Genomic DNA, 25,421 nt, shown 5'->3' with positions numbered 1-25,421 from the left:
CTAAGCCTAGCGCTGGCAAAAAGGCGGCAGCACAGGGACAGGGGATGGCCTCAAGTCCCTCCAATCAGAAATCTATAGAGGATATGCTGCAAAGGGAAAGATCTAACTCGAATTCCTTTAAAGATTTACATGCCCTTTTGCAAAACCTACACGAGGCAATGGCCAAAAACCACGAGGAGATGAAGAGAGAAATAGGCCAAATAAGAAACGACACTGGTGAATTAAAGGGGAAAATCCAAGCGATAGATGATAAATTTGAAGGGATTCAACAGCAATTAGTCAAAAATGAACAAAGACTTCAAGATATGGAAGCTAGAATGGAAAAAGAGGAAAAGAGAGTAGATGATTTAAATGAAACACTCCTTCAGGCTAATAAGGAATTAGAAACAACAGTCATTTTTCTGGAAGCAGAAAAGGCTGCTCATTATCTACGCTTCCAGAACGTTCAAGAAAAAAGAGGGGAAGATCTGTTGGTCATGATGGCAGAACTGATGGCAAAGGCACTCGGTGTAGGGAAGGAGGAAATGCTAGCGGAAATTGATGAAACATACAGGGTCCAAACTAATTATGCGAGAAGGCACAACCTCCCAAAAGAAGTACATGTAAGGTTAGTTAAAAAATCAATTCGGGATGAGCTTCTGCATAGATCTAGAGAGGAACCATTAGAATTTCGGGGCCAACCAATCACCATCCTTAAACAGATACCTAAAAGGATGAGGGATCTGAGACGCGGCTATCAATTCTTAACATCCAAACTAATAAGAGAAAATGTAAACTTTAGATGGCTAACTCCAGAGGGTATTCTAGTTACGTGGCAGGATAGAAGGCATAGACTGGACACGATAGAGAAGGCAGAAGATTTTTACAAACGCCACTTCCATAGCCAAGAGGAAGTAGATTTAGAAGATCAAGATGGAAGGGAGGTAAGAGAAAGAGATACAATACGTGTGGCAATGGATGGGAAGATCTTAGCTACAGAGGATAGAAGGAACAAATCCGGTGAGTTAACAGAGAAACACGGAACTAGAGACAAGGAAGAGAGAGAGCCCCGAATCACGAGATCCACAAAAACCAGAAATAAGTAAGATGAAGGGAGGTGAGTGTAGTATTATGTCTGTGAATATTAATGGATTGAATTCGCCAGTGAAAAGGCGGAAATTTTTTAATAGGCTTATTCACCAACAATTGGATATCGTGGCAATACAAGAAGTCCATATAAAGGAACAACAAAAATATTTGTTAGTACAACCAAGAATAGGGAACCTATTCGTTTCCTTAGACCGACACAAGAAAAAGAGAGGAGTGGCACTATATGTAAACCCAAAATTGACTGCAAAACAAATTTATAACGATAAAGAGGGTAGAATACTGATAGTCGAGGTTATAATAAATCACAGGAAGGTCATGATGGTAGAGATATATGCCCCAAACCATAACCAAGAACAATTTTTCAAAACACTTCACAATAAGATATGTAGCATTGATTATGAGGAGATTTGTTTAATAGGAGATTTTAATGCTATCCTAGATATAAATTTGGATTATATGGGAAAGACGCTTAGGAAAAAGAAGAGAAGAACTCTACCGAGATCTTTTCTTAACTTGGCTGAGGAACTAAATATCCAAGATGTCTGGAGGGAAAGAAATCGTAAGGCTAGACAATATACATATTACTCCAACCGACATAACTCATGGTCTAGAATAGACATGGTATGGATGACGAAAGAAATTAGTTCAGAAATAGACGAGGTACATATAGCGACAGGTACTTGGGCAGATCACAATCCTATTAAACTTATCTGGAAAGGTTCCAAAAAAATACCCAGATGGACGCTTCAAAGAGCAATTTTAAAAGAAGACGAATTCAAATCTAAGATGGAGAGAGAACTAAGTTTTTTCTTTAAGGAAAATAAAGCTATAGACACCTCAGTACAAAACAATTGGGATACAGCTAAGGCAATGATGAGAGGGGTAGCGAGGGCATATATGGTATATAAAAATAAGGGGAAAAGACAACAACGGGAAAGATTAGAAGAGGAATATAAGAGCTTAGAAGTTACACTCCAACAAGATCCACAAAAAGAGAATATCAAGCAATCTATGGATCTGATTAAACACAAACTTAACATTCTAGACAAAGAGAAATTAGCACAACAATTGAGAAACACGAAACAAAATTTTTTTGAAAATGCAAATAAACCGGGCCGGTGGCTCGCATACAAATTGGGAAAACAAAAGGGGAAAAACTGGATTCACGAACTACGAGATGAGGAAGGGAGAATATTCCACCAGGAGGAAAAAAAAAAAATTATAGCCCAGGAATTTTATGAACGTTTATACAAAGAAGATAGTCAGGCAAGTGTGGAGAAAATGGAGGAATATTTTCAAAGAGCCAAACTACCTAAGGTCACAGAAGATACCACAAATATGTTAAACGAGGAAATTCGACTATCTGAGGTGATAAAAGCTATTAATGCACAAAAGAATAATAAAGCATCGGGACCCGACGGTCTTCCATCAGAAATTTATAAAGAATTACAAAATATCCTAGCTCAACCCCTAGTGGAGGTATTTAACGCAGTATTAGAAGGCGCAAGGACGCCTAAATCTTGGCTAGAGGCAAACATAACCCTTATTCCGAAAGATAACACAGACCATACATTAATCCAAAATTACAGACCCATATCACTTCTTAACTCGGACTACAAGATATTTACATCAATTATAGCGGAACGATTGAAACGATTTCTGAATGATTTCATACACGCAGATCAAAATGGTTTTCTCGCTAAGAGACACACTAAGCACAACATTAGAATAATATTAGATACATTGGAGTACTATGAATTACATAGCGAACAACAGATGGCATTACTTTTCTTAGACGCCCAAAAGGCATTTGACAATGTTAAATGGTCTTTTTTGTGCCAACAGCTTAGCTTTATGAATATGGGAGAAAAATTTATAAATATAATTAGGGCAATTTATGACAATCAGGAAGCAAAAATAATTATTAATGGGGAAGCATCTAGCAAGTTTCAAATTCAAAAGGGAACACGGCAAGGCTGCCCCTTATCACCGTTGCTGTTTATATTGACTCTTGAAGTATTAACGAGAACTATAAGAAACGACCCAAAGATAAAAGGATTAACCATTAAAAAGGAAACCTTTAAATTGCAAGCTTTCGCGGACGATCTGGTTTTTATTATGGAGGATCCATGTCAGACGGGACCAAAGCTATTGGAAGAATTATCTAAATATGGTGAGGTTGCCGGACTGCGAATAAATAGAAATAAGACCAAGATGATTGTTAAAAATATGACCAATAAACAAAAAGGTAATCTGGCCGAAATCACGGATATAGAAATAGTCAAGAAAATAAAATATCTAGGGATTAACATTACGGCTAGATGCACTTCACTCAAAAAGGATAATTATGATAATGTAGTGAACCAAATAAAAGGTGATCTGGAAAGATGGGGAAACCTAAAACTCTCATTATTGGGAAGAATCGCTGTCATTAAGATGAATATTCTGCCTAAAATCCTGTTTCTGTTTCAGAATATCCCAATTCAACTCGACTCTAAATTTTTTCGAAATTTGGATAAATTATCACTAAATTTTATTTGGCAGGGGAAAAAACCAAGAATTAAATTGAAATATTTACAAGACACGAAGGAAAATGGGGGTTTTGGATTGCCAGACTGGGAATTATATTACCACGCCGCGGCCCTGAGCTGGATTAGAGAATGGGTAATCTTGAGAAATAGAAGACTATTAACTTTAGAGGGTCACGATTTGCAATATGGCTGGCATGCTTTCCTATGGACGGAGAAACAAGGTCTTTTCTCGCATTTTCAAAGACACCGGATCAGGCAAGCGCTACTTAATACTTGGAAAAAAATTAGATCTCACAATTACACCAAAATACCGGTCTGGCTATCCACCCTTGAAGCGATAGTTTACCCAAATCTGTTTGATTTGGGTAACATAATCTCATACAAGGATATTCTGAATGAGGAGGGGGAATTGAAACTTAGGAATGAACTAGAATTACAAGGTATAAAACTCGATTGGTGGGCCTACTTACAAATCCAATCGAGATTTAGGAAGGATAAAAATGAATGGGGGATATATACCTCTGAAACAGCATTGGACAAAATATTATTGGGACCGGACTCTAAACAAATAAGGAATTTTTATAAATTACTTTTGGGATATAAGCTGTTTGAAGAGCAAGTGAAAGACCCCATGTTGACCTGGGCTAACAATTTAGGACATAACATCGACCTAGATACTTGGCAAACAATTTGGGATAGGAATAAAAGGATAACACTGGCCTCATCGTATAAAGAAAATTTATTTAAAATGTTTTACCGATGGCATCTTCCCCCAGCCCGCTTAGCAAAAATGTACACAACAGCATCTCCCAAATGTTGGAAGTGTTCTGAAGAGATAGGCACATACTTCCACACGTGGTGGTCTTGCAGTAAAACACAAAAATTTTGGAGAATGATTTGGATTTGGCTGAAAGAAATATTGAAACAAGATCTGGAGTTTAGTCCAGAACTTTTCTTGTTGGGAATCACGAAAGAGAAATATCCTAAAGATGTGCTATACTTAACGATCCATATTATCACAGCAGCTAGAATATCATTTGCGCAAAAATGGAAAAAGAATGAGATCCCAGGACAAAAAGAGGTTATTAGGAAAATTTGGGATTGCGCTGAAATGGACAAATTAACTTTGGAATTAAAGAATAAAGATCAATCAGACTATTATAGAATTTGGAACAAATTGTATCTTTGGATGGATAAAAAGAAAGGTCTCTATTAGGTTTTACAGACTAGCTCACTGTTTTAAATATTGTGGTATTTCACCGATTTGTAATCTAAGTGTATTTAAGTGTATTTTTGATGTACATATATACATGTATATATATATATTTAAACATTGTAGACAAAAAGGTTTGTCAGCTCGCTGGTACTGTGTCCAATGTTTTTAAATAATAAATTTAATAAAAAAATAAAAAAAAAAAATAATTCTGTTCCCAGCAGCACCAGCTACACACCTTTCAGAGTAGCCACAGGAAAAGAGTTCTGCCCAATATCTGAATACCCTCAGGTGCCCTCTGCTTCCCAGACACTATATTAATGGGTGAAGGGATGGGAAGAAGTTTGGAGAAACATGAAAGCTGCTTTGAAAAAGACTTCTGAGACTTATAAAAAGCAGCCGGATAAAAAGAGAGCCCCTCAAAGAACATTCCAAGTTGGGGAAAAGGTTTATCTGTCCACCAAATATTTACGCCTAAAATTACCCAGTAAGAAATTAGGACCAAAATTCTTGGGGCCTTTCCCCATCATAAGGATTATCAACCCTGTCACAGTAGAATTGAAATTCCTAGGTTTTTTAGGGAGAATTCACCCTGTCTTTCACTGCAGCTTGTTGAAACCTTTTCAAGAATCCACTTTAAGACCTCCCCCTAAGAAGGCACCTGGGCCCCTTGTAGTGGTGGGTCAAACTCACTATGAAGTAAAGCATATTCTTGATTCTAGAATTTTTAAAGGGAAATTGCAGTACCTAGTACAATGGAAAAGATACTCGTCTGAAGCCACTTGGGTGAAATCTAGTGATGTGAAAGCCAACCGACTCATCAAAAGGTTCTATGAGAAACACCCCAACAAACCGAGAGACAGTCCCTAACATATGCTTTTGTTTATGCTACAGGGTCTGTCCTTTTGGTAAGGGGAGCTGGATGTCAACATTGCTAACATCGGATGTTCTTGCATTGACAACATGTGGAGAGGCAGCTTTGCTTCTTTAACTTGTGTGTTACTTTTAGAGTTAGAATTAGTTGATGCTGAGGGGTGGGAGGAGGAAGAATGTCTCTCAAGGCTGTTTTGAAATAAGAGAAGATAAGAATTTGGTGGATCGTTAAACAGGAGGGAAAGCTTACAATTCAAACTAATTGGAGAATGTGTTTTATGAGGGTTAATTAGAGGGAGGAACTGTGCTTTGATACTGTGTGTTTAGGGGAGGGGAATCCAGATTTCAGCTTGATCATGTACTGTACGTGTCGAAGCTATGCTCTTTTGATTAAAGACTCCTTAAGGTAAACAATGCCTCTTTGTTCTTTGAAGAATTGCATCTGTTGGAAACATGACAATAGAAGCATATAGAATATATTAAGTGTTTATATAATCAATTTACAAAACAGAACATCATAATCAGCAGCAGAATCCTTTCTAAGAGCTCCCTGCCATTTCCAGACACCCCTCCCCCAAAAAGCCATGTCTGCATGTCTGGGAGGATTGGGGCCAATTTAAAGTCTGGGAAGACAAAGATGCTCACAGGGGAGGGGCCACAGCAGAAAAGGCTCTCCTCCTGGGTCCACTAGATGACATTCTTTTGTAAGCAGATCCCTTACTATGCCTCTCCTCCTGGTCCTGATGCAAGGGGTAGATGTGACAGGAGAAAGGCCTTGGAGGTCTTCTAGTCCAGCCCACTGCTCAAGCAGGAGAACCTATACTGTGTCAGACAAGTGAATATCCAGTCTCTTCTTAAAAATCTCCAGTGATGGAGTGCCCACAATTTCTGGGGGAAAGCTGTTCCACTGGTTGATTGTCCTCACTGTCAGGAAGTTTCTCCTCAATTCCAGGTTGCTTCTCTCTTTGATCAGTTTCCAACCACTGTTTCTCATCCTTCCATCTAGAGCTTTGGTGAGCAACCTGGCCCCCTCTGCCTTGTGGCACTCCCCTCAGATACTGGAACACTGCTATCATGTCTCCCCTATTTCTTCTTTTCTTTAGACTAAATAAACTCCACATCCAAGTGAAAGACTCTTGGATTCTATGATCTGAAGTCTTGCCACAAACAGTTCCATGGAATTTCTTTTGTTAAGAGAAAGCAGGAAGGACCACAACTCCATGCTCAACACATTGTTAACATGTTTCAAGTCTCTGGCCAGCTAGAGTAGACTGTCCCACTCAAACAAAACCTGGCATTTGCTTTTTACCACTGAAAATGTAGAATAGAATAGAATAGAATAGAATAGAATAGAATAGAATAGAATAGAATAGAATAGAATAGAATAGAATAGAATAGAATAGAATAGAATAGAATAGAATAGAACAGAACAGAACAGAACAGAACAGAATAGAATAGGATTCTTTATTGGCCAAGTGCGATCAGACACCCAAGGAATTTGTCTCCAGTGCATAGGATCACAATGTACATATCAGGAGCAAGTAATAGGTCATAGATTAATGATCTATTAATCAAGGTTTTGGGAAATCAGACTCCTCTACAAAGCTCACAGTTCCCTTAACAGGATGGCCATTTGCTGTTGAAAACCAGATGGCCACATTCATTGATCCCCCCCAACCCAATCTCAATCAAATAATTTAGATTTAGACTTTAGCAGCATTATGATATCTAAGGCCAGAAGACTGGTCAAAAATTTCCTAAAATATTTTTCCGCCTCCATACACCTCTCATTTTCCATGTCCATCCAGGTGAAGGGAAGAGGCACACAATGAGGGGTGGTCAGCAAACAGATGGCTGAAATAGGCTAATCTCCTAAAGCCCAACCTGTGCAGCAGCAACTTCTCAAAATGCAGCTGTCGGCGGTCCAGCTCCACTTCTGGGCGAACGCCCTGGCAGCAAATCCGGAAGGTGACCGGCTCCGGATTTTCTTTCACACAACAGACAATGCTGTCTTCAAACACACCAGCCGCTGTTGGATATGCCCAGACGGTCAGCACCTGGAAGGACAGGAAAGGGCACTGAGTGGAATCTCCTGCAGGGCGAAGCCTGTCAAGGAAAGCGGCTGGCTGCTGCCCTTACTTGCTTCTGGTTCGGCTTCAGCATCAGCATGGGCGGGTCCAAGAGGTAGGTGACTGCCCTGGAGTCATGCTGGAAGAAGAAGTGCACCTCGACTTCCAAAGGGGAGATGTTGAGAATGGTGAGCTTTTCAAAGTGATTGGGATACCGCGCAGCCTTGTACCTAGAGAGCCCAGAGGAAGACAGAGAGAAGACGTGCTGGAGTGCCCCGCAGGTATCAAAGGGGCTGGGGGTGGGGGGAGGGCTCCTCCACCCCAGGCCAGGCTTGCATTCCCCTATGACCAATCAGCGGGGAATGAGAAGTGGGCGCCTAGGCCCAAGGAAGCTCTGTACATACTTCTGTCCATCTGGCAAGAAAAGCCTGCTGTGGTATTATATTTTTTTAGCCCACAAAGGAACAAACCCAGCTACAAAGGACACAATGATTACTGATAGTCTTCAACTTACAACCACAATTGAGCCCAAAATTTCTGTTGCTAAGTGAGACATTTGTTAGCTGAGGTTTGTCCCATTTTACGACCTTTCTTGCTACAGATGTTAATTGAATCACTGCAGTTGTTAAATTATTAACATGCTTGTTAAGTGAATCTGGCTTCCCCATTGACTTTGCATGTCAGAAGGTCACAAAAGGTGAGAGGTTTGTTTATTGTTCTGTTTGTTTGTGCTACTACAAAATTTGCAATTTTAAATAAATCCAGAAAAGAATCAGCCAGATCTCAAGTGGAATAGAATCCTATGAAAAACAAACCATTTTTCTTACTTTACAAAAGTAGTGGTGCAAAGAATGGAAAGCTTCAAGAAGGTATAGGCTAGATAACACTTGTGCCTGTTCTTCAGCTGCCCTGCTTCACTGAATCAACTTCCAGGAGAAATGAAAACAGTTCAGAGCACCCCCTTTGAAGCAGGTTTTCTAGTGCAACTTAAAACTGATGCTTCTGTTTTTCCAAATGTTTTATTTCATCTTCAACCATCACAGTTGCCAACATTAACATCCTCACTATTTTTAAAGTCTTTTTTCTATTGTTAAACAGGACTTTTTTTTCTCCGCCTTTTGTTTATCAATTCCTGACTCATTGTTCCAGATACTGCATCTTATCTCTTGTCCAGGCATGTTCCTACCTGATGCCTGAATTCTTTTTTATTTCTCATTTTCCCTGTTAACTTCTAGAAAACTCTTTGAACACAATTGGCCAGCCTTTATAGTAAGGTGAACTAAAGATGAGTTAATATTACACAAAGCACATTTGTGTTAAATAAAATTAAAAAAGATGATGAGCTGCCTGGCCAGAGCTTGACCCACTGTATAAAGTGAAAAAAATCATTAAACATGTTTTTAATCTCCATGAAACCACTGGCTGAGGTCATCTGCCAATATACGGGGTCCAATGCCATCTGAATGCTGATGAAGCTGGGCTGTACATCTCAACCCCAAGATAACCAATCACTCTCAAGGTTATATCCCAATGCTTGGAGGCTGTGAAGATCTGAATGAGGAGAAACAGGTTTAATTTCAACCCTGAAAAGACAGAACAGCTGTGGGGTTGTCGTTCTCTCAGTATCAGAGATGTGCTATCTTTAATTCTACTTCCCTAGACAGAATCAATACACAATTTGAGGGTCCTGCTCCTCCCAGTTTCTCTGTTCCTGCTGAAAGAGCAGATGGACAGCTGTAGCCAAGGCAGCCTTTGCCCAGATTTGCCTGCACCTTGTCTCAGACCATGATCATAATCCTTCATGCCCAAATCACTTAACATTTGAACTACTGCAATGTGCTCCACATGAGACTGCCCTTGACAAACAGATGACTCCAGAATGCAGTCATGTGGGCAGTTATAGGCACTTCTGGGTACTTCCACATGACCTCTCTACTGTGCAGGCTACGTTCAATACTGAGCACAATACTGGGCACAATTCAAGGTGCTGGTGCTGATCTGCAAAGCCCTTCATGAGAGATGACCTGATTAGCTGAAGGATCACCCTTCTCCCACTGTTTCTGCTCATACTAAGATCTGACAGAGGGGTACACCGAGTCTTGTCCTTGAAATGATGTCATCTAAGGACACTCAGAAAGTATTCTTCTCAATTGGAGCACTACTCTCTGGAATGGAAGTCCCTAGAACTTTTCTTGTCCTGACCTTGAAGATGTGGCCCTGGGTGAAGTCTTGTTTCTGTTGGGCGTTTCACATAATCAGATTTTGTTTTTGAGTTGCTGCTGTATTTATTCTTGTTTTGACCATCTTATTGAGGTTTATATTATAAGCTTACACTGGAAGAGTCAGTTGAGTTAGGCAGTTCTAGAAACTTGATTAAATCAATGAATAAATAAATAACACCTACACACCCCGTGATCCTGAAGCATCTTTTTTAGCCATATGAAAAGGCTTGCGCTTCCTTATTCCACAGTCAGGTTATTCCAGCTACTGTTATCGTCTTTGGGGTCTTTCCCACCCAGAAATGTGAAAAGGCCAGAAAACCCCTTCAGCCCAACATTGCTTTCGATGGCTTTGGTGAAAAACAAAAATAAAAACCTCCTTTTGAAAATCCCCTAATGAGCTTTCTAGTATTTCCTTATCACCCTCTTATCTCCCACTAACACTTACTTTTCTCTTGACTTGCCACAAAGCAAGGGACCAAAGTGGAACACACCCAAGCTCAGGATGTATTTCTTGTACACAATTTCATCAGGCTTGATAGTCTTCTTACGATGGGGGAACACTATCCTGAATCAGAGAAGCAAGGATGCATCAGCAGCTGAACAAAATAAGAGGTCTGGGCAGAAAAGACACCACCCAGAGATCAGCAGGAGCTGATGCAAGCAAGCAACCAGAGAACCCTGCTGGTTTCCTGGGGAACAAGGGGAACTAGGAAACTGATCTGAAGAACTGGAATACCCAATTGCAGGCCAGACCCTCTATGGAGTAGTTCCCTTATTTTTCTGTTGCTCTTAAGAAAGACCCTCGTCCTGCAGTATCAGCCAATGTTGACAGTACGAAGAGAACAAATTGTTGAAAAGTATTATCTTCATTCTTAGGACAATGTAATTCTCAACCATTTTAGCTGGAAAATCCACATTTATTTTGCTCTCTATAAGAAGATACTTTTTAGCTCAGTCTCATTATGTTGAAACAGATAACCTTCTCAGGGTGCCGCCTGTAAAAGATTGCCGGCGGATAACACCCAGGGGGAGGGCCTTCTCTGTGGGTGCGCCTGCCCTTTGGAACCAGCTGCCCGTGGAGCTTAGGACTGCCCCCGACCTTCGGTCATTCCGCCGGGACCTGAAGACCTGGCTCTTTGAGCTTTCCGGCCCAGGCTGAGAGATTTTTTTTCCCCCTCAGGGATCAAATTTAATTATTTTAACTGTTTTTAACTCTTGTATTGTATTGATGTTTTTAAATACTTTGTAAACCACCCTGAGTCCTACGAGAAAAGGGCGGTATATAAATTCAATAAACTCAATAAACTTAAAATCACATGTAACCCAAAGCAATTAAGAGGCTAAGAGGAGATTTGGTCACAGTAATGTTATTTGATTTCCATCTCAGCTTCTGACCACTAGCTTCAGAAAGGCAGAAAACCCCACAAGGTAGCATCATTTATTCAAGCTGGGGGGGCCTCTTGCATCCACACCGGAGGACACAATAAGGGCCACAGTATGCCCAGCTTCACACCATAGCATGGTGGTGTGAAGGGCAAGTTTTTTTCCTTCCTGCTTACGTGGGATCCTGGCAGATGCTGGGGTACGTGCAGGTGCCCCTGCAGCACACCTGATACTGTCTCCGAGTTCCAAGGATTTCAAAATTTAGGACCTGATCAAAGAGTCCTGTTTTGGTGGAAGAGAAATGGATGCGCATTGAAACTTCCCCATTAGCAGGAACAATCCAGCGAAAGCTGTTCAACCTATGGGATACAAAGCACAACAGATCTGCTTTAAGCCAGTGTTCCTAAGACCAAACTTTTGAATGCAAACTTCATTGGCGCAGAACTCTCTGCTCCATCACAGAAGAAAGTTGTCCTGTTTTCTGAAAAAGATGCTCCTTAGACATTGGCGAAAAAGTCCTTTCTTCCCCTTCCCCTCCCCCTTCCTTTTGTTGAAGCTGCCTGTAAAAGACAATGGAAGAGGAAGAAAGGGAGATTATAGAAACCCACAGCCAGCATGGTAAGAAACTCCCCAGATGAGGGCATAATAAATGAGATTTAGAAACAGATAAACCCTCAGAAGGCTCAAGGAAAAACACATAGGAAGCCCATAGGGTAAGATGCACAATCAGTAAGATTTAAAAGCAGCAAAAAGACAGAAAAATGGGCATTTCTAAAGGGGGGGGCACTTCAGTTCCTGTCTGTGGCCCACAGCATTTCCCGAGCTCCCTGTCCCAGACAGCATGGGCAGGCCGATCTAACAGTGTTCTTCTATTCTGGCTGGCAGGTCTGCCCCCTTCTTCCCACGGGGGCTTCTGCCTCAGGACCCTAACCTGAGCAGCTTCTCACTGGAGGCCTCTGCGGTGGGGCTGCCCTGATCAAGCTCAGACAGGGTCGTCATTGTGCCAGGGCTGGGATGGATGCCTTTTCTGCTGCGAGGAGCAGCTTTCTTTTCCTTTGGGGCTTCACGGGGGACCTCAGGTTTCTCCTTCCTGGACCTTCCTCGAGTGGGGGTGGCCAGATCCTCCTGAAAGCCAGTAAAAAGATAGCAAGATGGAAAGCCAATAAATGAGAATATCAACATTAATATTAACATTAATTAAAGATTAACATCAGAGCAACAGTCAGGGAAACAATACCCCAATCCAGGAGCTGCCAAAGAAGCCAACTGTAAACAGCCCCCACCAACACTGATAGGGCGAGATGCTAGAACATCAACAGCAAACCCCCCTCCTTACTAGCACTGGTCAGGTGACCGAGCTCAGGCAATGAAGCTTCTGCAAGAAGACAGCCAAGCTCAGAGAGCACCAAGGAGCCCTTGAGAAGGAAAGTCTTGAATTAGGAATCAGGAAGTCCATCTACCTCTAATCTTAGTAGTGCTGGCAGAAACGTTTTAGGCTGTATACAGGTGAAACTCGAAAAATTAGAATATCGTGCAAAAGTTCCTTTATTTCAGTAATGCAACTTAAAAGGGGAAACTAATATATGAGATAGACTCATTACATGCAAAGCAAGATAGTTCAAGCTGTGATTTGTCATAATTGTGATGATTATGGCTTACAGCTCATGAAAACCCCAAATCCACAATCTCAGAAAATTAGAATATTGTGAAAAGGTGCAATATTCTAGGCTCAAAGTGTCCCACTCTAATCAGCTAATTAAGCCATAATACCTGCAAAGGGTTCCTGAGCCTTTAAATGGTCTCTCAGTCTGGTTCAGTAGGAATCACAATCATGGGGAAGACTGCTGACCTGACAGTTGTGCAGAAAAACATCATTGACACCCTCCATAAGGAGGGAAAGCCTCAAAAGGTAATTGCAAAAGAAGTTGGATGTTCCCAAAGTGCTGTATCAAAGCACATTAATAGAAAGTTATATGGAAGGGAAAAGTGTGGAAGAAAAAGGTGCACAAGCAGCAGGGATGACCGCAGTGCATCAAGAGCCACCACACACAGACGGATCCTGGACATGGTCTTCAAATGTCGTATTCCTCTTGTCAAGCCGCTCCTGAACAACAAACAACGTCAGAAGCGTCTTACCTGGGCTAAAGAAAAACAGACCTGGTCTGTTGCTCAGTGGTCCAAAGTCCTCTTTTCTGATGAGAGCAACTTTTGCATCTCATTTGGAAACCAAGGACCCAGAGTCTGGAGGAAGAATGGAGAGGTACACACTGCAAGATGCTTGAAGTCCAGTGTAGTGTATGCTGCTAGCATACACAGGAAATGCCAGCGCAGCAGGGGGCTGGACAGCTCCAGGCGATAACCGCTGAGGCGGGAAAAGCCGGATGGAGCAAGTTTGACAGCCCCTGGCATGGTCAGCTCTGGCGGGAAGCCAGGGTTTAAATCTATTGGCCACATGCACTAGCGGGAAGCCCAGGTTCAATTCCATTGGCCATCATTCACCTGGGCAGGTATAAGAAACACCTGGTAAACCCCTTTGTCCCAGATTCATTCCTGATCCGAATAAAAGAAGTACTACCCAGCTCAAGTGTCCATCTCTCTGTGCGACCACGCGACTTTGCACTGGCGACGAAGGTGGGATCCTGCACCGGACAACGCTAGCCGCGGACGGAATCCAATCGGCAGCCCCGGATCCAGACGCAGGACAACCGAGATGACGAGATGACACAACTGGGTCAGTATCCCCTTTTCAATAGCGGCCGCCCCGAGGAGTGGGAAGCCTTCGTGGGGCAGATAGAATGCTACCTGTGGGCGAACGGGGTGAAGGAGGACTGGCAGAGAGCAGCGGTACTGCTCTGCAGCTGCGGCACAGAAACCTACCAGCTGGCGGTCGGTCTCTGCGCTCCCGATGACATCCACTCCATCGGCTACAACGAATTGCTGGCGAAGCTGTCTGAACATTTTAAGCCCGAGACGTCCGAGATCGCCTGGCGGTATCGCTTTGAAAAACGGGATCAGCGACCAGGTGAGTCTGCCAAACAGTACATGGCAGCTCTGAGGCAGGCAGCTCGCCTCTGCAATTTCGAAAATCTAGAAATTAGGCTGCGGGATCGGCTCATTTGTGGGGTGAGGGACAGGAAGCTGCGCCAGAAACTTTTTGCCAAGCAGAAACTGACCCTGAGGGATGTCCAAGACGAACTCCTAGCCTGGGATGCAGCCGAGGAGCCCGAGGCGAGGGAAGGCGGATCCATCCACCAGGTGAGAAGAGGCACCGACGCAGACGGGGCAGAGCTGGAGGTGGATGCCATCAACCGACCTCAGCGATCCTTCAACCCCGACCGAGACAACAGAAAAGAACCGAGACCAACCACGGTAGGCGAGAGAGACCAGGAGTGCAGATGCGGAGCGAGCGGACCCCGGTCTACCCAGCCTCATGGCCACAGCGCGAATCGCCCTCGGTCTACCCAGCATTGCGGCTGCAACTCCCGGTCTACCCTGAACAGTGGCTACGGACAGCCCCGGTCTACCCAGTGCTCCGGCTGCGGTGTGAGCGGCTCCCGGTCTACCCGCTGTGCGAGCTGCGGAGGACAGCATCCCCGGTCTACCTGCCGTTTCAAGTCGGCGAAGTGTCGGTCGTGCGGGAAAACAGGGCACATCGCGGCGGTCTGCAGAAGCAAGCAGCGGGACAGCCTACACGAGGTGGAAGCCGAGTTCCAGTATGCCACAGGTACTGGGAAGCGGTCGCTGGGTCTGACTGTGAGTCACACGATGGGACGGCCGGGCGTTTTCAAAACAGGGGCTCCTGCGGCGCTAGCCCAAAAAATAAAACTGAGGGTGAAGCTGCAAGGGGTCCCCTGCTTGATGGAGCTGGACTCAGGGTCAGCCGTATCCATCATCTCCACCAGAACGTTTTTAGACATTTGCAAGCGGACCGGCCAACGGGTTCCCTTGAGGTCATCCAGACTGACCCTCTCTGACTTTCAAAATTCACCGATTAAAGTCCGGGGGGAGGCGTTGGTGTGGGTGCAGTACAAGGGAATCAAGGGTAAATTAAGTGTGCTGGTTGTCGAGGGCCAGCGGACTAGCCTTGTGGGGTTAGGGTGGTTTAACGCCTTGGGCATCAAAATTACAGGGATTAATCAGACACGGAGCCATTTGTCCCTAGAAGCAGTCTGCGAGGAATTCGCGGACGTGTTCGATGGGCAGTTGGGAAAGTACACGGGTCCCCCAATCTCATTTAGACTAGATCCCCAGGTGCAACCCATAAGGATGAAGGCGAGGCGTGTTCCATTCGCGTTAAAGCAAAAGATAGAGCGGGAATTGGATAAGCTGGTAGACCAGGGGGTGTTAACACCAGTAGATGGAGCGGATTGGGAAACTCCCATCGTAACGCCAATTAAAGCAAACGGGGAAATTCGTATCTGCGCTGATTATAAAGGGACCATAAACCGAGCTTTAAGTGCCCATTCCTATCCGGTCCCTGCAGTCAGCAGCATCTTAGCGGGTCGGTGTTTGCTAAATTGGACCTCGCCCAAGCTTATCAGCAACTGCCGGTAGACCCAGGGGCTGCCAGAGCGCAAACGATCATCACTCACAAGGGAGCGTTCCGGGTAGACCAGTTGCAGTTTGGGGTTAGCGTAGCGCCTGGGATTTTTCAGGAGGTGATGGAAAGGACGCTTAAGGGAATACCAGGGGTTTGCCCTTATTTTGATTACGTCCTGATCGCAGCCAGCTCCCCGGACGTGCTGGCAAACCGTTTAAGGACGGTCCTTGAGAGGTTCAGGGGGGCAGGTCTCAAACTCAAAAAGAAGTGCAAGATTGGGGTCCCAGAGACAGAATTCCTGGGGTTCAGGATAGATGCTCAAGGCATCCACCCATCTGCATCAAAGGTGAGGGCAATCAAGGAAGCTCCTGCTCCCAAAAACAAGCCTGAATTGCAGGCGTTCTTGGGGCTCCTCAATTTCTACCACACATTCCTGCCTCACAAAGCCTCAATTGCAGAACCCCTACATAGGCTGCTTGACAAGCAAGCGCCTTGGGACTGGACTGACAAACATGCAAAAGCATTTCAAACACTAAAAAACATGTTAGCAAGCAATGCCACTGTCACCCATTTCAGGGAGGATCAGCCAATCTGTCTTGCGTGCGATGCATCCCCTTATGGGATTGGAGCAGTGCTCAGCCATCTCAAGGAGGATGGAACTCAGGCTCCCATCGCCTACTACTCCAGAACCCTGTCAGCTGCAGAGCGGAACTATGCCCAGATAGACAAGGAGGCACTGGCAGTGGTTGCTGGAGTAAAGAAATTTCATTATTACCTGTATGGCAGAGATTTCATAATCTTCACAGACCATAAACCTTTATTAGGACTATTCACAACAGAGAAGCAAACACCACAGATTTTGTCACCTAGAATGTTAAGATGGTCAATATTTCTCTCTGCATATTCTTGTAAATTGATACACAGACCAGGGAAGGAGATGGGGCATGCTGATGGTCTCAGCAGACTGCCCCTAATGGACAGGGAGCCGGACCCAGCACCGGCTGCCCAAATCCTGGCAATCCAGGAACTGCCAGAATGCCCCCTCAACGTGAGGGACATAGCCACAGAGACACCAAAAGACAAGGTTCTGAGCAGGGTTCATTCGTGGGTGAGTAGTGGGTGGCAAGACAAATCACCAGGACAAGAGTTCACTGCTTACTTTTCAAGAAGGTTTGAACTGTCCACACACAAAGGGTGCCTTTTGTGGGGAAACAGAGTCATAATTCCCACAAGGCTCAGGGAAAGAGTTCTCCAATCACTACATGAAGGACACCCAGGGATAGTAAGAATGAAGGCTCTAGCAAGGAGTTACCTGTGGTGGCCAGGGTTGGACAAGGAGATAGAAGCACAGGTAGCGGGGTGTTACACATGCCAGAGGACACGGCCAGAACAACCACATGCACCAGTCCATAAGTGGGAGGAAACACACTCACCCTGGTCCAGGGTGCACATAGACTACGCTGGCCCATTCCAAGGTCACACATTCCTGGTAGTTGTGGATAGTCATTCAAAATGGCTTGAGGTGGTACCTGTAAGCAGCATGACATCAGCAGGGACCATCCAAGCATTGAGGGGGATATTTGCTACACATGGGTTGCCTGATGTAATCGTGTCAGATAATGGAACGCAATTTACTTCCTCGGATTTCCAGGTGTTCCTGAGGACCTTGGGGATTAGACACGTCACCTCGGCCCCCTTCCACCCTGCCAGTAATGGATTGGCAGAACGATTCGTGAGAACAACAAAAGATGCACTCAAGCGCATAGTACAGGGAGATTGGAAGCAAAGACTAGCCACATTCCTCCTTCACCAACACGCAACACCTTGCACTGCCACAGGCAAAAGCCCAGCGGAACTCAGATGGGGGAGACGCCTCATTACAACTTTAGACAGGCTCCATCCAGACAGAGTAGCCGCAGACACTGGGAACCCCAACATCAAGACACACTTTACCTCAGGGGACCTCATTTGGGCCAGGAACTACAGTACGGGTTATCCATGGGTGCCAGGGGAAATTTTAGAGCAAACAGGGCCCCTTTCCTACAGAGTAAGGGTGGAGGGGGGACTCCTGTGGAAAAGGCATCTGGACCAACTGAGGAAAAGGACTCCTGAAAGGGTGGCAGAGGACACACTGGGGGTTGAGGAGGAAGATCCAACACAAGAGCCAATACAAACACATTCACCAAGGAGGATGGTTGGGGGAGATCAATGGCAACCCCTGTACAGGCAGGAGTCTGACAGAGAAACCAGGCAGTCACCAGGAATCAGCAAATCACACACACAGACACACAGCAACCTTCCTCAACAGGAGCTTCAGGAAGGAATGAATAGCCATGCCACCATACCTCCGGGAGAACATGTACCAAGAAGGTCAAGTAGGCCACACAAAGCACCAAGCTACCTCGCTGACTATGTACGTTCATAAGGGGAGCAACAGAATAACAAGTGTATCCATTGTAACCATGTTTTGTAAATAATGTGTATATAGTTGGAGATGGTATGACAGAGGAAAGTCCTCACTATGGGGGAAGGGGTGTAGTGTATGCTGCTAGCATACACAGGAAATGCCAGCGCAGCAGGGGGCTGGACAGCTCCAGGCGATAACCGCTGAGGCGGGAAAAGCCGGATGGAGCAAGTTTGACAGCCCCTGGCATGGTCAGCTCTGGCGGGAAGCCAGGGTTTAAATCTATTGGCCACATGCACTAAATTCTATTGGTCATCATTCACCTGGGCAGGTATAAGAAACACCTGGTAAACCCCTTTGTCCCAGATTCATTCCTGATCCGAATAAAAGAAGTACTACCCAGCTCAAGTGTCCATCTCTCTGTGCGACCACGCGACTTTGCATCCAGTGTGAAGTTTCCACAGTCTGTGTTGATTTGGGGAGCCATGTCATCTGCTGGTGTTGGTCCACTGTGCTTCATTAAGTGCAGGGTCAACGCAGCCATCTACCAGGAGATTTTGGAGCACTTCATGCTTCCTTCCACAGACGAGCTTTATGGGGATGCTGACTTCATTTTCCAGCAGGCCTTGGCACCTGCCCACATTGCCAAAAGCACCAAAACCTGGTTCAATGACCGTGGGATTACTGTGCTTGATTGGCCAGCAAACTCGCCTGACCTGAACCCCATAGAGAATCTATGGGGCATTGCCAAGAGAAAGATGAGAGACATGAGACCGAACAATGCAGAAGAGCTGAAGGCCGCTATTAAAGCATCCTGGTCTTCCATAACACCTCAGCAGTGCCATAGGCTGATAGCTTCCATGCCACGCCGCATTGAGGCAGTAATTGCTGCAAAAGGGGCCTAAACCAAGTACTGAGTACATATGCATGCTTATACTTTTCCGAGGTCCAACATTGTTCCATGTACACTCCTTGTTTTATTGATTGCATGTAATATTCTAATTTTCTGAGATTGTGGATTTGGGGTTTTCATGAGCTGTACGCCATAATCATCACAATTATGACAAATCACAGCTTGAACTATCTTGCTTTGCATGTAATGAGTCTATCTCATATATTAGTTTCCCCTTTTAAGTTGCATTACTGAAATAAAGGAACTTTTGCACGATATTCTAATTTTTCGAGTTTCACCTGTATCTTCATATCATTGGCTAGCTAGTGGATAACCATGAATGAGTGCCACTTGATTTTTGTGCTAGCAGGAATCAACTTTTCTCAGCAAATGGACACATTTGGACATGATCTCCCAGAAAACGGCTTTGTGAATGGGGTAGCATATTTACATTCCAGGATGTAGCGCAAGGCAATATATATATTAACCAACTCTATTTCCTTTTGCTGTATAAAGGATGAGGTATTTTGGGGCAGCAGCCAGACTGCAGATGGTTAATTCCAAGAGAACACCTCTCAGAGATCTGATCTGTAAGTTTTATTAATAAGGTTGAGGAAGAACACAAGAATGCACTACTAGAACTGCAAAACCAGATTCAAACCAAAAATGACATAATGAATTGCTCAAAATAGTTTCTTTATTGCTTCTTTGCCCTCAGACAGGAATCTTTTCGGACTAAACCTCGCTCTCTACAACTATCAAAAAAATGCCGTGAAGATTTCGGGAGGATCTTTCCTGGGCCTCTTCCTGCCTACCAAGACTAAATGCTGGTTTGTCTCCTCTCCCTCTTTCAACTCAGCACCAGGTGACGCCCCTTGCAAAAGTCCCTAAGAAAGACTTCCTTTCCAGCCCAGGGCAGGGAGGGCAACTGAGCCCACAGGCTGCCCTGGAAAAGTGAAGTCCTCGCAGTTCTAGCCTGGCATACAAGCCCCCTCCCTACCCTGGGCCGGAAAGCCTGCATGGTGGGAGGGGAAGCAGCAACCAGTTTTTCACACAGAGAGGAGCCAGCTGCCCTCTTTTGGCAAGAAGGTTAGAGTTAGCATTAAAGCCATTCCCCACTTAAAGAGCTTTGCCTTGGCTTTGGCATGTCCTGTCCTGATTCTGTTTGTAGGTGGCTCCATAATTTGGGGGACATTTTTCAATGGATGGATGGAAACTAATCAAGGAGAGAAACAACCTGGAACCAAAGAGGAATTTCCTGACAGTGAGGACAATTAACCAATGGAACTGCAGAAGTGGTGGAGGTTTTTAAGAAGAGACTGGACAGTCACTTGACTGAATCGGTAGAGGGTCTCTTGTGGTTAGAACAGAAAATCTCCAAGGTCCCTTCCAACTCTGTAATTTTGTTAAGATTGTATTGTATTTTTCCTAAGTCTTCTTCTCTTTTTAAAGAGAAAAAAATAATGTTTAAATTACCCAAATCCTTTGAGCATTCCTTAGACAGGCTGGTGGCCAGACCCTTCCCCATGGTGCCCATCCACTGACCTCACCCAAGTTGGGTACTGTCCCAGATCAAAGGTAAGGGAATGGAGAGATACTGTTCAATACAGACAGAGGGGGATTTGGGCTTACACCTCACCCTAAAAAGCAACATCATCATCTGTCAACTAAACTACTCCATGCAGCCCAGGTATCACTAAGCAGCAACTTCATACCTTTGCCACAGGGAGACTTGCTGGAGTCTCCACACCACTCTCAGCCTCCTTTTTGTCTTCTTCTGGATTCAGTTCTTCAGGAATAATGAAGGTGAAGTGCTTGAGAACTTCTGAGGCAACTTGTGCTGGTCGCTTCTCAGGGTATGGGATCACTGAGAAAAAGGCTGTGGGAGGGATGGGTGGTCCTGAAGGGCCTAACCCCAAACCATTCAAGATCTAGAGCAAGGGATAAAGGAGTTGTCACTTCTATGCCGTGCTTAATGAAATTGCAAACACACATATTGAACCTTTGTTTTTAGCCTGATCCCAAAGTTTTATCAACTTATTTCGGGGCAGCCACAGGAGACATGTCAAACCATCCTAGGATTCAGGTTTGGCTTTCCTAACCATTGAACACAAGCTCTGCACTGATTGGCCAGCCTTCAGTATTCAAACAAGCCAATGGTGCAGGAACCATAAGTGTATACATTATGGAATGCTTTTAGATGGCAAATTAGCTTTGAGAACTAATTAGCTTTGAGTTAAGGAGAAGTGGGTGGAGGGGCACAGTAGCTAAGTCCTTGCTGATTGGACCCTCTTTGCTTTTAAACTGCCAGAGGCTGCTGGGAAAAGCTACAAAACTGTGAGTTAAGGAGAAGTGGGTGGAGGGGCACAGTAGCTAAGTCCTTGCTGATTGGACCCTCTTTGCTTTTAAACTGCCAGAGGCTGCTGGGAAAAGCTACAAAACTGTGAGTTAAGGAGAAGTGTGTGGAGGGGCACAGTAGCTAAGTCCTTGCTGATTGGACCCTCTTTGCTTTTAAACTGCCAGAGGCTGCTGGGAAAAGCTACAAAACTGTGAGTTAAGGAGAAGTGGGTGGAGGGGCACAGTAGCTAAGTCCTTGCTGATTGGACCCTCTGCTTTTAAACTGCCAGAGGCTGCTGGGAAAAGCTACAAAACTGTGAGTTAAGGAGAAGTGGGTGGAGGGGCACAGTAGTGGCCTGCGCGCCTAATGGCGCGCGAATCATATAACAAAATCAAAAATAGTGGTGGTATATTCAGGACAAGTGCATCTGAGATTCCTTTCATCTCAGCATGTCTGGCTTAGTTCAGTGCAACACTTGTTTTGCAGCTGTCTTTCTCAGCACTCTTTTCAAACTGGGAAACTGTCCTATATGTACACAAATTACTAGTCTACAAGGACAGATTATTCATCTAAGGTCTGTAATATGCACTCTTCAGGCAGAAATTTGGTGTTCAGTTCAGCCCTCCTACTCTACTGAGCCTCCACGCTATCAGCCCCCTCTACCGCAAAGATCCTGCAGGAGAAGGGCAGTGTGGACAACTGTGGGATCTGGCAGGGTGAGAGCTGTGAACCATAAACCCAAAGCTTTAGCTGTGTCCCTGCATAACAGATACAGTGCCCTTGCTGACCTTAACAGGGACATTAAGGAAACAGGTCAAGGTAATTGTGATAACTCAAATAAACAGGGGACCATGGTCCGAGATGAACTTGTTTCTGACAGGGAGAAGTGCGAATCAGGTATTACACATCAGTCATGCAAGAAAAGAAAGGTACCCAAAAAGAGAAGCCACCTTCTGGTTGGTGACTCAATTATAAGGGATGTTAATTTAGGAAAGGATACAGAGGTTTCAAAAGAGGTCAGGTGTCTTCCAGGTGCTACTGTCAGTTAGGGACAAGAAGCGTATTTTCAAAATAGTCAACAATGCCAGCAAAGACTGTGATGTGGATGCCATTGTACATCTGGGCACTAACGATCTGTCCCAAAACAATGATTTCCAGAGCTTGGGGCAGGAACTTAGCAGAATAGGCTGTAGGCTCACTTTTTCAGAGGTCTTACCAGTGTATAAGGAGCAAAATGGAAAAGGCCAGCGAATAGCAGAATTTAATATGTGGCTAAAGGAGTGGTGTAAAGGAGAAGGCTTTGGTTATATTAGTCACGATGTCTGTAGCTGGTCCAATGAAAAAATGTACAAAAGAGATGGTCTGCATCCATCCAAGAAAGGGACTGAGTTACTTGGCAATAAATTCACAGCTTTTCTGAAGGAATATTTAAACTAAACAATGGGGACAGTGAGTTAATTGATACAGAACATCACTGTCCCCGGCAATCTAAGAAAATAGGGGAACTTAGGCACCACACAAGTTATGTAGCAAGTAAACACAGGGTCAGTCATAAAGGACTCAAATGTCTGTACACCAATGCGCAGAGTATGAACAGTAAGCAGGGTAAACTAGAAATTCAGGTAAATGAGGGCAGATATGATATTGTTGCCATTACAGAAACATGGTGGGACGAAACCCACAAATGGAACACACAGCTAGAGGGATTTAAATTATTTAAAAGAAATAGACTAAACAAAAGAGGAGGTGGAGTTGCTCTCTATATAAGAAATAACTTTATCTCTACAGAAATAGAGCACAACAATGATGAAAACTGTAAACTTGAATGTATTTGGGTCAATATAAAAGGGGAAAAAATGACATTGCCATAGGTGTATACTATAGGCCGCCCAACCAAGCAGAGGAAATAGATGAACTTTTTGCTAGTCAGTTAACTAAGGTATGTAGGAAGCGCATCACAATAGTAATGGGGGACTTTAATTACCCTGATATCAACTGGGAGACAAATTCTGCACCAAGTGGAAGATCTAACAGATTCCTGACAAATCTAGCAGACAACTTTGTCTCCCAAAAAGTAGAGAAGGGAACTAGGGGATTAGCCATATTGGATTTAATTCTCACTAACAGAGATGAAATGATAGAAAGTGTCAAAGCCACAGGAACCTTGGGGGGAAGTGATCATGCAATATTGGAATTCAACATTATGGAAGCACAAGCAATAGAATACAGCCAAACTAGAGTCTTGGATTTTAAAAGAGCTAATTTCAATAAACTTAGAGAGACCTTGGGAAGAATTCCATGGATGAGAATCCTAAAGGGGAAAACAACTCAAGAAGCTTGGGAAATTTTGAAAAGTGAGATAATAAAGGCCCAGTCTAGCACAATACCAACAAAGAAGAAAAATAACAGCTTTCAAAAGAAACCACCATGGCTGCATAAAGAACTCTCTGATAAACTGAAAGATAAAAAGGACAAGTATAAGAAGTGGAAAGAGGGGCACATAACTAAGGCAGAATATCAGCAAACAGCCCATGCCTGCAAAGATCTAGTGAGGGAAGCTAAGGCTCAAAATGAACTAAGGCTTGCGACCAAAGTCAAAAATAACAAAAAAAGCTTCTTTCAACATATAAGAAACAAGAAAAAAGTTATGGAAATGATTGGTCCATTAGTGGGGGAAAGTGGCAAGAAGGTGACAAGCAACAGGGAGAAAGCAGAACTATTTAACTCGTTTTTTGCATCTGTCTTTACACAAAGGGAAAAAACAGTCCAACCTACCAAAACCAGTGCCATAAAAAACAGAATAGAAAGGCAAGTTAAGATAGGCAAGAAAATGGTAAGTGAGCACCTGTCCAGCCTAGACGAGTTCAAATCACCAGGACCAGATGGATTACACCCCAAGGTTCTCAAGGAACTGGCAGACGTGATCTCAGAACCACTGAACTATAGTTTTCAAAGATCCTGGAGCACTGGGGAACTACCAGAGGACTGGAAGAGAGCTGATGTAGTTCCCATCTTCAAAAAAGGGAAAAAATAGATCCAGGAAACTACAGACCTATCAGCCTGACCTCAATACCTGGGAAGATTCTGGAAAAGGTAATCAAACAACAAATCAGCGAACACCTTGATGCGAACAAAGTTATCACTAAAAGCCAACATGGGTTTGTCAAAAACAGATCATGCCAGACAAACCTTATTGCATTCTTTGACCAAGTGACAAAACTAGTGGACCAGAGGAATGCTGTAGATATAATTTACTTGGACTTCAGTAAGGCATTTGATAAAGTAGATCACAACCTACTACTTGATAAGATAGAAAAATGTGGGTTAGATAGCATCACCACCAGATGGATTCGTAGCTGGCTGACAGGCCGTACTCAGTGTGTGGTCCTCAATGGAACTGCATCTACATGGAAGGAAGTCTGTAGTGGAGTGCCCCAGGGCTCTGTTCTGGGCCCAGTGCTCTTCAACATCTTCATCAACGATTTGGATGAGGGGATAGATGGGGAACTCATCAAATTTGCAGATGACACCAAGCTGGCAGGAATAGCCAATACTCCAGAAGATAGGCTTAAGATACAGGAGGATCTGGACAGACTCGAACACTGGGCACTATCTAACAAAATGAAATTCAATTGTGAAAAAAGTAAGGTTCTACATTTAGGCAAGAAAAATCAAATGCACAGGTATAGTATAGGTGGTACCTTGCTCAATAGTAGTAACTGTGAGAGGGATCTCGGAGTCCTAGTGGACAATCACTTAAATATGAGCCAGCAGTGTGCTGCAGCTGCCAAAAAAGCCAACACAGTGCTAGGCTGCATTAACAGAGGGATAGAATCAAGATCACGGAAGTGCTAATACCATTTTACA

At 44.1% G+C, this 25,421-nt stretch overlaps 1 protein-coding gene across 1 annotated transcript in view; it reads right to left on the bottom strand.

Moving 5' to 3' along the window:
* Positions 1 to 25,421, bottom strand: part of HYDIN (HYDIN axonemal central pair apparatus protein) — a 350,217-nt gene that overhangs the window by 107,529 nt on the left and 217,267 nt on the right. The window contains exons 47-52 of the mRNA XM_081335684.1: positions 20,932 to 21,147; positions 12,312 to 12,505; positions 11,557 to 11,739; positions 10,443 to 10,562; positions 7,846 to 8,005; positions 7,591 to 7,763 (exon numbers count right to left, since the gene is read on the bottom strand). Of these exons, the coding sequence (XP_081191810.1) occupies positions 7,591 to 7,763; positions 7,846 to 8,005; positions 10,443 to 10,562; positions 11,557 to 11,739; positions 12,312 to 12,505; positions 20,932 to 21,147 (1,046 nt within the window). The remainder of the gene's footprint in view (positions 1 to 7,590; positions 7,764 to 7,845; positions 8,006 to 10,442; positions 10,563 to 11,556; positions 11,740 to 12,311; positions 12,506 to 20,931; positions 21,148 to 25,421) is intronic.

This window comes from Vipera berus (genome assembly GCF_964194415.1).
Source record: "Vipera berus genome assembly, chromosome: 10".
NCBI lineage: Eukaryota > Metazoa > Chordata > Lepidosauria > Squamata > Viperidae > Vipera > Vipera berus.
This window is presented reverse-complemented; position numbering and strand designations above follow the sequence as displayed.